This window comes from Marmota marmota, unplaced genomic scaffold, assembly GCF_001458135.2.
Source record: "Marmota marmota marmota unplaced genomic scaffold, marMar, whole genome shotgun sequence".
In the NCBI taxonomy this organism is placed as follows: domain Eukaryota; kingdom Metazoa; phylum Chordata; class Mammalia; order Rodentia; family Sciuridae; genus Marmota; species Marmota marmota.
Window position 1 is genome coordinate 22,333,285 of NW_025999900.1, and position 16,132 is coordinate 22,349,416.

At 29.1% G+C, this 16,132-nt stretch overlaps 1 protein-coding gene across 8 annotated transcripts in view; it reads right to left on the reverse strand.

Moving 5' to 3' along the window:
- The window catches only part of Mipol1 (mirror-image polydactyly 1), a 326,985-nt gene that overhangs the window by 215,872 nt on the left and 94,981 nt on the right, over positions 1-16,132 (reverse strand). For all 8 annotated transcript variants that reach the window (XM_048798667.1, XM_048798663.1, XM_048798660.1 and 5 more), the window contains 3 exons: positions 15,600-15,819; positions 13,956-14,091; positions 12,516-12,621 (listed from right to left, as the gene is read on the reverse strand). In XM_048798667.1, the coding sequence (XP_048654624.1) occupies positions 12,516-12,621; positions 13,956-14,091; positions 15,600-15,819 (462 nt within the window). The remainder of the gene's footprint in view (positions 1-12,515; positions 12,622-13,955; positions 14,092-15,599; positions 15,820-16,132) is intronic.

A 16,132-nucleotide genomic window follows, 5' to 3' on the forward strand; every position in this document is an offset into this window, starting at 1 on the left:
GCAAAAAAAGAAAATCCATAACAATATAAGAAATGAACAGTATTATCAACCAGGAAGAGTTAAATGATATTAAAAAAAATGCTTCACCATGAATTAAACCTTAAAAATTTCAAAAGAACTAAAATCATACAAAGTATATTTCTGACCATATAGGAATTAGTAGAAATAAAATTGAAAATAATAACAAATCTACAAATATTTGGATATTAAATAACATATTTCTAACTAATCCATGGATGAAAAGAGGAATTCTTATGAGAAATTAGAAGTATTTTAACTGAAAAAAAGAAAAAAGAAAATTCTGCATAACAAAAATCTGTGAGAAAGTGAAAGTATTGCCTAGAGAGAATTTCTTTTTTTTTTTTTTTTTTTTTAAATCAATTGAACCCATGGGTGCTTAACCACAGAGCCAAAAGCCCAGCCCTTTAAATTTTTTAAATTTTGAGACAGAGTCTCAGTAAATTGCTTAGGGTCTCGCTAAATTACTGATGTTGGTTCTGAACTTGTGATCCTTCTATGTCAACCTCCTAAACTACCGGGATTATAGGAATGCACCACCATGCCCAGTGACTAGAAAGAATTTTATATCACTAAATATGTACATTAGAAAGATCTCAAATCATCACCTAAGATCACATCTGAAGAAACTAGAAAAGACAACCAGGAAAGAAAAGAGGATCAGGAAAAAGGCAAAGGGGAAATACTAGGGAGTTAAAATGACCAAGTTATGGTGTTTCAGGCATGTACAAACAAGTCATAATGAAACATACTGTAATGTATAAGTATAATGCATGAGTAAAAAAATATTTTTTAATAGAAAGGATAACAAACCGAAACCAACTTCTGTGACTTTAGGTAGGCAAAGATCTTCACTATAAAAACAAAGAATCATCCATTTTTTTAAAAGGTGATAAATTAGACTAAAATTTAATTCATTAAAAATTTCTGCTCCTCTGAAGAATATGATAAGGAAATAAAGACAAGCAATAAACTGGAAAAAATTTGGCGTGTGAGAGTTTTAAAAAATTATGTTTTGGATGTGCTTCCTTTATCAGATATTTATTACAATATCAGATACATAAAGGTTGTGCATCCAGAACATAATTTTTAAAACTCTCAAAACTCAGTAATAAAAGTACAACCCAATTAAATAATGGGCAAAAGACTTGAAGAGACACATTACCAAAGAAGATATACAGATGGTAAATAAGCAAATGAAGAGGTGCTCAATATTTTTAGTCATTAGGGAAATGCAAATTAAAACTACAATGAAATAACTACCTATTTATTTAATGGCTAAACTTACAGACTGACCATACAACTGTAAACAAGAATGGAGAACAACGGAACTCTCACATACTGGTGGTGAAAATCTAAGATAGTACAAACATAATTTGTCAGATTACTTTTTTTAGAGTTAAAAATATTCCTACCATAAAATTCAGCTATTCCACTCATAGGTACTTACCAAGAGAAATTAAAGCATATGTTCATACAAAAAACTAACACAAATAACAAGCTAATAATCAAAATCTGGAAATAATTCAAATTTCTATTAGCATATGAATGGATAAACAAAATATATGACAAACTGCACTGGAATAACTGAATATTCACCTATATAAAATCAAATGATTTTAACCAACAGTTTAGGTAAGTTTAATCAAGAAATTCTTATGAATAGTTTTTGGAAGAAACAGTACTTCTTGGCACAATGTTCATACTTCTTCTATCTTTCCTTATTTAAAGGGATCATCATTACTGTTATTTGGCTGCCTGTGGCTATATTAGTATGCTACCATCTTATTAATTCATCATGCTGTTTTAAAATACATTTCTGTCCAGAATGTAGTACCCAAAAATGAATTCTACTTTTCCATCTAATTCTATGCAATCTTCTTCCAGGGAAGACAATCATAGTAGCTAAGGGAAAAAAAAATCTGGTATGGAAAGCAGCACAGTGTATAGAAGAATATGGATTTTTATTTAACTCTAAGCAAGATACTAAATTTCAGCACCTTGTTTTGTAAATTTCTTCAATTATTTTAGTTGCAGAGCAGGTATATAAAATGGATATAATAAAACAATGTGTAAACTGGGCATGGTGGCACACGCATGTAATCCCAGCAGCTTGGGAGACTGAGGCAGGAGGATCTCCAGTTCAAAGCCAGCCTCAGCAAAACTGAGGTGCTAAGTAACTCAGTGAGACTCTGTCTCTATATAAAATACAAAATATGGCTGGGGATGTGGCTCAGTGGTCAAGTACCCTTGAGTTCAATCCAGGTACCAAGAACAAAACAAACCCTAGGTAATTGTTAGGAAAAATTAAATTAGACAATATACAAAAAGTCTTGGCCAAATAGGTAAATAAAATAAAGTGGATTCTCACAGACTCACAATGTGACTATGTGTGTGTGTGTGTGTGTGTGTGTATGTGTGTGTGTATGTATAAATAATGTGATTTTGATTATTTTGAACCACACATATAAAAAAATTGAGTTCAAAGTTTCTCCTTTTTCATTGGCATGAAAAAATTATAAACAAACTGAAAGAGAAAAAATTCAGAACCCATTGTATATTTTATGCTGCACACCATAATGACACTAATCTATACAAAGTATCATGATTTTTTGGAAAGTTTAATGAAATTATAAATATGTAAAATTTGTAAGATGATAAAATGTAAAAATCACAATCTCATTACAAATTAATATGGATATGATGTCACCTGGAATATTCTATCATGGTATACATAAATTAGTAGATTTTAGTAATAAATAATTAGCAAATTTTAAATACCAACAGGTTTCCTACTATTTCTATAAAATGTGATCAGAGCTTCATAAAGCAGATTTAATCCAAGTTATGTTTCACTTTACATACAACAGCATCTGATGAAAGGGGTAAAGATAATGTCTTGGGGTTTATAAGAAGATATTTTGTACTTAAGGGTAAAAATATTTTATATGAAGGGCTTATTTGGTGCTGTGTCATCAGGAAAAAAAGTTTTTTTCTTTATATATAATGCTGCTTAAGATCTAAACAGGTATATGTATATTTCAAAGAAGGTACCATTTAAGTATTCTAAGGTCACATTTAAAAATGCCAGATAACTTGCATAAATGACACATGTATAATTTGGTCATATGATTTATGAATAAGAAATTTTTAAAAATTAAAGTATCACTGTATGTTAATTTTCAACATTAAGTTACGTGTAAAAATTTTTTTATTATAAAAACCTGATTCTTTTCAGAATTCAGTACTTTTAAAGAATCAATATGCAACTCTCAAACATTTTTAGTGAAGAAAACTTAATTGTAAACACTGAGCTTTTCCAAGGTAGATGACTATTACAAAGTTCACTAGAAAATCAATATAGCATTTTAGTTGGAATTTGCTCATTAAACACCCACAGCTCTAATGCAAATTATGATGGAATGAATAAAGCAAATACGCATGCTTCTTTCTTTTTATTAAATGTAAAATCTACTGTTAATTGCATCTCGTATGTCATACAAACTTTTCTCCTTAACTATTAAATAGAAGCTTTAACAAAAGTCATTAGAGATTCTCTTTCTTTGGCTTGAATAAATTTCAATATTTGTTCAGTAAAGGTTCACAGCAGTTAAATTACATTAACAAATATTATTAGCTACTATGTAAGCCAACCAAGTAAAATACTTATATTGTAGGTAAAACAAATCATTGGGTGTTTACAATAATATTTGGATATCTCCATTTTTAAACATGGTTATCAAATATCCTATAATTCTTAGTCAAATGAGAAAGATTCAGAGAGGATCAACCTTACCCCCACCCCCCACCAAATACTCAAATTTGTTTAGTAAGCTAATTGTTTTCTAATATGGGCATGAGTAAATATGAATAAGCTGAACCACACTAAAGTATGAGTTTATTGAGTCAAAGCAGAGTACATATTTTCTTAGTAGAACCCAAGTCTACATGTTCTATACTTTTCAAACTAGTTTTAAAATATAGTAGGAATGAGACCATATATTTGAAAACGTTCTAGTTTAAACATTGAATCATGATTCTCTAAGTAACATATTTGAAAGATATTTCTCAGATAAAACAATCTGTTAACATTCTCATGGTAGTTATATAAACATAAAAGGCTGAATTAAAGAGAGGGAAGAACAAGTAATTAGGAATTTAAACATATCAAATAATCACTGAATACAATTCATGTTCCAAAACAAAAACTAGTTTTGTAAAAGACTGCCCTTTTCCTATATATGAAAGAATCTATGTATGACATAAGAGTGTATGAATAGTTACTGTTACAGCTTCATACTTAAAAGTAACCATTCTGGGGAGATTTATTATAATGTTAAATAGATTCCTTTAAATATATCATAATGAGTGTTTTATTAAATTACCACATAGACATTTCAGAACCACAAACATTGTACTATATGCTTTTTAATGTCTTAAAGTTATCATTTCTATTTCTTTGTGTAAACTGGTGATTGGAAATTTAAAAAGAAACAGTAAAGGCTCCATGCCAGTAAAAATTATCCAAAACCTACTTCAAGTAGTCTGATGCTTGCTTTAGGCACCACAATGCATAATTCAATTTTTTACTTTAGAACTTGTTTTATAGGTTAGATTATTGTGTTTTTCTAAAACTGGAGTAGATTTTTCAAAAATTTACATTATTTTGTAAGTAACTTTTTCTGATTAAAAAGTAGTAGAGGCTCATATAAAAATTTAAAGGAGACAAATAGTTTAACATAGTTTTAAGTTTCTGTGAATACTGAAAATAAGTAATGTACTGCTATACTGTTAAATATTCTTCAAAAGAAACAAAATTGTGCATGAAATTTTTATCATTTGGACATGCCATATTTTATTCAACTAAGATGTTCCTAATATTGGATTTTACACTGTCCTCAAGTATTCGTTACGTAAACATTAATGTAATGAAATCTTTGAACACAAATCTATTTTATAAATATGCATATCTAAGGAAGAAAATTCCTAGAAGTGTGCTGACTACATTATAAATCAACTATTTAAAATCTTAAGAGATATACTATCAAACCTTCCTTTACAAAGCTGCTGTAAATTCATATTCAGCACCAGTACATAAATTGTTAAAGATTAATTAGAAAGTTATATAAAATAGTAACAAAAATATGAAACACAAAATTTTAAAATAAATCCCTCAGTAATGTATATCGATGTCTCTCTCTATATATGTATGTACTATAGATAACTCAATTGTAATTGCTACCTAAACATTCTCAGTATCATTTCCTCTTTAGAACCCAAAGTGAAAGTTTTAAGATCACTTTCTGAAAAGTTGTTTATGTATTTGTTTGTAATACATTTAGTTTTATATGGTCTTAAATATCTGATATTTATATGGTCTTAAATATCATGTTAAATCCCAAAATGCCATATCTAATAAAATATTTCCAATTGTTGGTTACTGCTGTATGTAATGGATTGTCTTGTCCACTAAACCTTTATTTCAAACAAATTTTCCAGAAAACAAACAATACAAAACACTTTTCTTGGGAGAGAGAATACAAAATGACCCTATTTTATCCTCAAGTATTATTTGGCTGATACTTGTCAAAATATATCCTGATTTGCATCCACAGAATTCTGTAGCCTAAGACAGTAATATAATTAACATTCTAACTATCAATATTTCTACCTCTTCTATTTCATACAGATAGTTCTTTCTGTTTTCATCTGAAATTACTGGTCATATTCTAGAACAGCTTTTTCCTTATGAATTAAAAAATAACTATAAATAAAGATTTAATGTTCTATTATAACTTAATGCTATTAAGGCATTCAAGTATTAGAGGAAAGGCTATCATATTTTATTGATAACCTGTAAGTTATCATATTTTATTGATGGTCATTATTATATACATGAAAAAAATGGGATTCCAATGTGAATTATTTCTTAAGAAGTAAATATCCTATTTTTTATGCTTCTTGTACAGAGAACTCACTCTATTTGTAATTAGTATATGGTCAATATCATTTGAAATCTGGTATACAGTAACGATCTTTTTACAAGGTAATAATGTAAACTTTTCTATTACACAATAATTCTTATTTTCCATATTAATTAATTAGGGTAACTTTAATATATCTGCTATTATGACAGATTACATATCTGTATTTTAAAGATTTACATTTGAACCTAAATAGAGAAATTTAAGATGTAAGTTTCAGGGATTCTATGTTCTGATCCTCTGGGTAATCAAAATTAAATTCTTCCTTACCAAAGTGAAATTAACATTCTCTGTAATAAGAAGGAATTGACAATTTTTTTATTTACTATTTCCCTAAATTTGGATGCACAGGAAGGAATCTATGTTTACAGAGAAAAAGCAGTTTTAAGTGCTTGCATTTTGGGTATAAGTAAGTTAGGCAAATTATATAATCACTGAATTACTAAAATGTAGATAGATAGATGGACAGACAGACTGACTTATAAACACAAGATTTAGGAACTAAGGAGTTCTTTTGGCTAAAACCCAATATTGGCTTTATTTCAGTTTAATTGGAAGAGGATCTCAAATTCATCTTCTCCATGAGATATCAGGAACCTGGATTTCTCTTTGTACCAAAGGTTAATAAGAAATGTGTCTGCAAAAGTCAAACAGCATTAAATACCAAAAACTGATTATTATTCTACAGGAGTTGTTCTGTCATTCATAATCTCTCCATGCTCCAACCTTCCACAGCTAATCTTTAATGGATGACATGCAAGAAAGAAAAATAACTAACATAAAGCAGAGGCTCTAACGTGAGCTTTCAAGAAATAGAAAAATAAGGCTTTTAAAGAAACATAAATATTTTAAATATCACAAAATAACATAAAAATAACATAAAAACATTATTTAAATATTTTACGCAAAATTTAAATATCATCTGGATACTGTAAAAGCAACAGAAAAATAAAACTTAAAGAGACAACAAATACTAAACAATGCCCACTGAGACTATTTAGAAAAAAGGAAAGGTTTAATTAAATTAGCTATTTTTGAGAGTTATAAACACATCCCTGACATAAGAGCAAATTAATGGCTACAAATCATACTATACAATATTATCTCTTATTGTTAAACTCAATTTCATTAAAATAAATTTTGAAATGTTTAATCACTTACTTTATGTGAGAAGAGACACTTAAATACAAATATTCAATGTTTCTAATGTATTTCTCTAAATTTTTTCCTAGTGTTTGAAAACCATATATGCTAATAATTTTCAAATGATATTATCCATGTGTATAACTAAATAAGTCAAAACAAAGTCAAAATTCCTACATGGCCGCAATGAGATAATTTCGCCCCCCCAATGTCAACACATAGGAAGAAATGAGCTATACATTCTGCTTTTCCTAAGACTACATTTTTCATCTGTTTTCATTTTGTAGAGATTTTAAAATTTTATCATATTTTCCAACTTTTTCAATAAGATTAAAATGAAAAATTAGACAAAATGAAAAACTGGCACATGGGAGATGACACACAGCTATATTCCTAGCTACTTCAGGAAGCAGAGACAGAAGGATAGTAAGTTTGAAACTGGCCTGAACAACTTAGAGACTGTGTTTCAAAATAAATAATAAAAGATCGGGGGATGTAGCCCAGTGGTTGAGAGCTTGCTTAGCATGCCTGAGGCCCTGAGTTTTGATCCCTAGCACCACAGAAAATAAAGAGTGGGTATTCATTATCCCTAGAAAAATACTGAGGTTCATTTTATTGAGATAATCAATATACTTTTAAAAAGAAACAGAAATTTATTCTTTGTAAAACAAAACCATATATAAATAACAATGGGGTAGTTATATGTGTATAGAACTAGTATGGAACAGTTTCTTATATAACTCCAGAACTATGAGAAACACTTTGACTATATCCCCTTTAAATGAAGAAGTCTGAAGAAAAATGATGGTGACAAAGTTGTCATCACCACAGCTATAATTTACTGAGTAACTTCTATGGGTTAAGCACTTCATAAATATTATCTCACTTAAATGTCATAGCCACCTGTAGTAGGTTTTAACCAAGGCTTAGTGAAGCTGTAATTACACATGATAAGTGGTAAAAAGATTATAACAAAGGTCTAAATCCAAAGTCTGAGAATTTAACCACTATCTACCCACACATGTATGGTATATGATTGTGAAGTGATGGAAAAAAAAAGAAAAAGAAATGATTGAAATCTGTCTTATTTGTTGATGTATGTCCATTGGTTAACACAGTGCCTTGTACATAAGGGGCTCTAGATAAACTTTCTTATTCAACTGGTAAAGAAGTTAAGCATGATTCTTATAAAATACTGAAGTATATAATAATCAGTGTCAATGGTAATGATGATGATAATAGTAATGTACAAAAAGGAAGGGAAGATAAAAGGGTCAACCATCTGAGATTTAACCAAGATAGAGGATACAACTGAGTTTCAAGCACACATAAAATCACATAGAATGGCACTGCTCACACTCTGTAAAAACCAAAGGAAAACAAAGCAAAAAATTTGAAACTAAGAACATTATTTCATGATGGTTTATCATAGGGATACAAGCCCAAATCCTTTGTATGCCATTCTTTTATTCTGGATTCACATATTAGTAAAATGTATTAGTGCTCTGTGTGTGTATTCCATATATATATATATATATATATATATATATATATATATATATATATAGTTTTTCATATAAAAACTAAATAGAATAAAATATCTCATAAATTTTGACAATGATGACATTATCAAAAGTTCAAGAATTTATGAAAATACAATAATTTTATACAATATTAAATAAAGCTATAACATATTGAGTACTAGTTATAAAACAGGTGCTTTTACCATTGTCTTTAATCCTTAAAATAACCTGTAAGTTATTATTATTTTTTTACCATGGGAAAAAGTCAAGAGAGGTTAAGAAACCCACCCAAAGGCATACAATCAATATTAACTGTTAAAACTGATTTTAACCTAGGACTAATCCAAGGCTTCTGGTCTCCCAGTTACATCAAACTGCCTAAGGAGAACTGGACACATTTTCTTTTATGTGGTTTAACTGTACCAGATTCTTAGTCTTATAAATTATACAGCCAGTTGGGAAGACAAGATTAATGTATACATAAGTTACATGATACACATACAGATATAAAGATAAATACGGAGCAAATCTCAAAGACCAGAAAACCTGCATGAGGAAAATGGCAAGACCAGATCATAGATATCATATGGTTTCTATAAAACTTTGGTTTATATGGTCGTTATGTCTCAAACCTATCATAGGATTTTTTTTTTAACATTCAAATGCAAGTATTTTTTTAAATCACATCTTTTAAAAGTAATATTGACTTTTTCTAAAACTAAACTAAATCTAATACATGTTCATTGTACAAAGCCTGAAAAAGACAGAAACCATTCACTGAACCAATAGCTCCATTTAAATAACACCCAAACTTCTCTCTCATTCTACATAAGACACGTATGAATATTGTTTCTTTTAACAAAATTATATTTATATAATTTTTCCCTTAGAGCTTTCATTTAACATTGAGTTATGAAGACTTTTTTGCATATAATCAAATATTCTTTGGAAAGTCTCCCAGCATAAATGTGCTATAATCGAACAATTTCTTTATTGTTAGATTGTTTCTGATTCTCTTGCAATCATAACTAAAGCTGTGTGAACATACTTGTGTATATGTTTATTTTATATACTCAAAGGAAATGACTGCTTTTTCCATAATATTTTAACCTTTAAAAAAATTCTCTAGTGTCATACATTTTTGTTTGCTATTTTTAATATTTGGCTCAGACGTTTTTACAATTCTTTTATTGTGGAATAGTTTGATGTTTTTAAACTTATTTGCTTAAGTACATTACTTAGACATTGTGTATATTCATAATATACATTACCAAATACACTTTTTATTTTGAATATAAAAATGTAGTGATAGAAAAAACATTTATACTTATGTGGACTATTTGTTATAGGAAACAGAACTTATAACATGTAATCATAATTCCATACTATTCCTCTTCTCTTAAAATACTAACATGGTTGTTTCTGTTATGTTTTGCTTTTTGAGTGCACTTGGTACTGGTCCGATAGAAAATAAGTGTACTTAAGATCACTGGGGTAGAGAAAGATAAGAGGGAGAAGAAGGAAGAGAGGGAAGGGGATAGTCCTAAAGATTGAAATGGATGGGCTGGGGATGTGGCTCAAGCGGTAGCGCGCTCGCCTGGCATGCGTGCGGCCCCGGTTCAATCCTCAGCACCACATACAAACAAAGATGTTGTGTCCGCCGATAACTAAAAAAAACAAATATTAAAATTCTCTCTCTCTCTCTCTCTTTAAAAAAATAAAAGTAAATGTATTTTTTAAAAAAAGATTGAAATGGAGAAAATTACATTAAATGCACTTATGAATTCATCAAAATAAATATGTATAAATCACTACAATAAAAAAGTTTATACATTTATATAAGATATATATGTCATATTATATAAATAAATCTATACATTCCCAGCTCTTTTTTTAATTTTTTATTTTGAGACAGAGTATTGCTAAGTTGCTAAGGGTCTTGCTAAGTTGATGAGGCTGGCTTTGAACTTTCTATCCTTCTGCCTCAACCTCCTAAGCTACTGGTTCTACAGGCATGTGCCACTGCTCCTGGCTTTAAAATATTTTTAAAAGACTGTGAATATAAGTAGAAATGAGCTCACTAAGGGATTACAGTTTTCAGAGTTTCAAAACAGTGGATTTTTAAGCAATTCACTATTATTAAAATTTGATATAACAGTAATAATCCTCTCTAATGTTACAAGTAAAGTATGTTTCTTAAATAAGGTAGAAGTGAAACATTAAAAAACAAAAATAAAATTGAAAATTAATAGTTTAAAAAACTTTTTGAAGGATTTTTATTTTATCTCACTTTCATGACAGTGTTTTGACATTTTTCTTTTGGACACATCTCTTGAAACAAATTGTTTTGTTTAATTAATAAGAATTATAAGGTAATCAAATTTTCTCCATGTTATGCATACATGTTTCAAATGTTCTATCCAGGGGAACCTTAAATATATCAATAAATATTTAAAGGGCATGGTTAGCTATATTATACAATAGATTTAACTTCTTAATGAGCACCCTAGGAGATATATGCTATGCTCATGAATCTCAATAAGTCTTAATGTCCCAAAATTATCCAATTACTTCTGTAAGATATATGAAAAGTTAAATTTTTATGTCTATACCTCCAAACAAGCATACTTTCTATATGCAATACCATCCTAACAGTTAATATGTATATACGTATATGTGTGTAATTGATTATAAAAACCCAGAAAATTCCTAAATTATTCTAAATTTGAATTATTCATTTTAACACTATTAATTTTCCTTAAAATATATTACTCTCATCTTTTCCCCAATAATAAATAAACAAAAACATTACAGCAGTTTAACATTAATAGAAAAGCAATGATGGTGTTCAGCTGGCGTATTTATTCATGGTCATCTTGGTTATATCTTCATGATGTTTAGTTCTATTTTCCAAAATAATATTTGAAGACAGGCTATACTAACTAATCATGTATCTGACCTTAGATACCAAGATTCTTTTACAGGTGGCTTATAAAACATACTTATAACCTCAGTCTAATCACAAAATAAGTTATTTTCAAAAATCATTGCAACTGATGTAAAAATGTTAAATTAGTAAAAATGCCACTGAATGCTAACATGTACTATTTTATTAAATTTCTCTTAACACATGAAAACAATATGAAGGAAAGAGCCACAGTGACACACATACATGAATATCACAGACTTCAGAATCATTTGCTTATATCTGTAACATATCACAGATATGTTAAAAAAAATTTTCCCCTTGAAAAGACCTGTGAATAAAGACAAGACTCCAAAAATATATTTAAGGCAGTCATTTATAACATTAAACTGTGGCAACCTGTCACTTGAATCTCAGGGAAAACATGATCTCTTATCATTATCTATATAATCAAATTTTAACTTCTTAATTGTACAAAACAGATTTTTTTAATCAAATGCAGATTTCCTTTGTAATGAATATATGATTATCTTCATACGAAGGGGAAATATTTCCTCTCAACGAGCTAAAAAAATAAGTGGTATTTGAACTGCTGGTTGAAAGGTAGAGGCACTGGTAATCATTATTTCCCCTTGTTTGTTCAGGCCCTTCCAACAAAACAAACAACCTTTTTGTGATTGGATTGACATGGTGTTAACAATGCATTTAATGCCCAAATCAGTATGAATACAGGTAAAGCTCTCACTAATACCAGTACCAGGATGTTAAAGCCACCTATTTTCTAAGCAGCCAAAAAAAAAAAAAGACAGAGCTTTCCCACCTTTGGCAAATACGGCAGTATGCTAGTATTCACCAAGACACATCATATAATAACCGTGTATGTGATTCTTCAGGCTGTATGCTAACACTCATCTACTATACCTGCTGCCTTTTCAGAAATTTTAGCTTCTGCTGCTTTCTCTTGGAGTTCCAGTTTAAGCTTTAATTTTCTCTGTTCTTTATCCTCTTTAGCCAGTTTTTCTTGAAGCTAAAACACATTTAAAAATATAAATTCTTATCTAAAAATGTCTTCCTCTCAAAATGAATACCACTGTTGTATATAATTATATATACTAATAAAAACATTTTAAAATGTCTTCTAGATTTATGATTAATCCCAAAGTAAAATTTTGTTGTTTCTTAAACCTTTATATAATATTACATTCAATTATCTAAATTTATGAACTCCAGGGTAAAAAATTAAGCTTGAAAGATATTTTATAAAGTAATGATTACCTGTAATCATAATTATAAAAACATTCTATTACATACTTAATTTGTATGTAGATAAAACTAAGAAGTACATTATTATAAAAATAACTACTGTAAAAGCAATCTCGCCTATTTTTTGTTAAAGCAAAAGGTTTAGATGGATGTTTCAGTTTTATAGCTTCTTAGTACTTCCAATATTTTGAAACAAAATTAATTAAGATAATAATCATAATATCTGGTACAAATCTGCCTCTGTAAATGCCACCTTGTCATATTCCTTTTAAGTTGGCACTGGTACCAGACTCACAATTGTCATGTAGCGATTGATAAATCAAAGTACAGAAAATGTCTCATGCTCTCATATCAGAATTCTTCCACATGTTTCTTATTTTTAATTCCTCCCCAGGCTTTTGTCATTTGTGTTGTTTTCCTTTAGACGTGATCAATATTCCTAACATCATGCATCAGTTTGGTTAGGTCAAACAGTGAAAATATAAAAAAATCAGAAAAGCATGTAGAATTTTTTTTAAAAAAAGGAACATTATTTATTAACAATATTTAGTGCTCAGAGGAATGTACCTAGAATAAGAGTCAATAATAAAATAAAACATGATAAGACAAATGGATTGGATAAAATGCAATAGTATAACCCAAAGTAAATGAAAATATCAGCAGGCCTTGCTATTATAATGTCTAATTACATATATTATTGGGGTAAAATATAGGGTACATATACTAATAAAAAAAGAAAAAAATTAAGAAAGTAAAGAAACTGTCTATAATATTTCTTATTCTTTATAAGGCTGAAAGTTTTTCTGTGGTAGAAACTTAATCTTTTTTTTTTTTTAAGGTACCTATATAAGGTGCCCAAAATTTATGAAAAACAAAATGAGATCACTGACTAGCAAGGCAGAAAAATAAAAAATTACTTTTACAACCAATGACTTGACTCACATTGATGACAAGATATGATAACATAAAGTACACAACTACTGTGTACTACATTATTTCTAGTACATAATAAAACTGAAAAATGATGGGCCACAAAGAAAATTTAGAAGGTCAACAGCTGAAAGCTATTGTACAATGATCAGGCTTTCTGTATTATACCTTTTTATTGCTTGTTCTGAGAATATCCAATTCTTTTAGAAGAAATGCTACAGTTGTCTCTTTATTTAGGTCTGGAGTAACTTGACAAGGAATCATATGTTCATAATGCAATTCATTCTTTCTTTGTTCCATAATTCTGCAATAAAGGAAATCATTACACAATATATATGTACAACTTTATACAGGATCTATAAATTTTATACTTCAGATTTAATTTTAATAATATTTAGGCGAAGGTACCCATTTTACAATGTCTTTTTATGAACGTAAGAGAATATTATAGATAAAAAGAACATAATGTCACAGAGTTGCCAATTTATCAACTATGAAAGTTAAATTTATGAAAAGCATTTAGCATCATCTGAGACTTATGGTTGAGTGTATCTGATAAAATAATTCAGGCTTCAGAGGCTATAAATATTATTTCAGTTTAGGTTTTAGAGGCTCTAAATATTATTACAATTTGTATTTTAGGTTGAGATTCTACTTAAATTTCTTGCTTTTCTGAAAATGGAAACAAAAGTCAAGTAAGTTTTTTTATTTTTGGGGAAAGAGTATCATATTTCACTATTCAAAACTTTCAAATAAAAACCTATTCGTGTAACATTTAAGAGTAAGTGAAATGAAATGTTTTGACATTTTGAAGGCTATTTGAGAAGAGTATCAACTTGTAATCAAGTAGTATAAAGGAAGGAAAGGGAGAAGATATGGACTGTTTTTTGGAGGCATTATATTCAATTTGTAAGCATAGGTAAATATGGAGTCATTAAGAGGAAATTTAGCAGTGAGGTTTAGGACAGTCAGTGTAGCAGTACTTTCCATAATCTCCTGTTGCAATTATACCAGAGATCCCATAATATGTCTTTAGCCCAAGCTCTACTATTCATTTTCCTCATGTGTTTATAGAAATGTTTATTCCGTCTTCATTCATTGCTGCCTCAACCCACTAAAACATACCAAATCAATACAGGAACAAATCAATATAGTATCCACTTCATTATGTGTTAAATTCACTCAAAAACATATTTACTGAATAACTTGCAAGTAAATGGAAATAGCAATTTCAATGCAAAACTCTGTTAAAATAGTATTCTAGAAAATATGATTTTGTCTAGACTGAAAGTACAATTATATTATCGTTGAATATTTTAATCTCAGAATATTTTTATAGCACATGACTATTATCATGTCATAGGAATCACAAATTCAAATTCCTTCATGAGATAGACAAAGTGGATGGGTAAAAGCTATAAAATAAAAGCATAAAATAAGAAGGAAGGTAAAATGTAGAGTGGAAGAGCTTTTTAAAAGCATTCAAATTCATTTAAATGAAAAAAAGTGCTAACCAAAACCAAAAGATCTTTGGACTTAATTTGTGTTAGAACTGCCTGTTTGGCTTTGATGAATGATACCCCATTTATAGCAATTTAAAAGTCATTTTCATATCCATAATGAAAGGCCACAGAAAATAAAACTGAACAAGGAATAAAACCTCATTGCCTTCCTTCAAACTCACCTAAGCATTTACACTTAGCTATCTAGACTCATTTCATCAATATCATAAAAACAATATATATATAGGAAGAAAGGAAGGAAAAGTTCTCTCAGTTTTTACTTTCTAGAACTAAGGTTGACAGAACTCACTTGCATTTTTCAGATGTCTCATCATCTGGATAAGGGCTGAAGATCTGAAAATTTCTAGATTTCCGTCCTGGTATTTCAGGGTCCTCATATGTGACTTCATTGGCTAACTCACTGGATTTCTGATGCATGCTTCCCTCAGAATTCATAGTGAGTTGCTCATCTATCTGTGTACTTTTATTTATCCCAACAGTATCTTGTTCAAGATAAATGTGGGCTGTATCTGTATGTAAACAAATAAAATAACAAATTATATTAAATGCCATAATTATATGTTAAAAAGTATTCAATCAAATGAATATTTTTTCATGGCTCGAAATGTATACTTACAAGTCTTATTATAATAAGATAAACATGTACAGTGTGGTGCTTGCCACTCATATTCCCATTTTCACAATCAAAAGACATTTAGGACAGTGGTTTACATCATATTTAAATGTTGGAATGACAAGGAGTTTTTAAGAACCCAAAGTTCAGAGTAAGGACCTAGTCCTTAGACAATATGACCCCGTCCCTACTTTTTTTTTTTTTTTTTT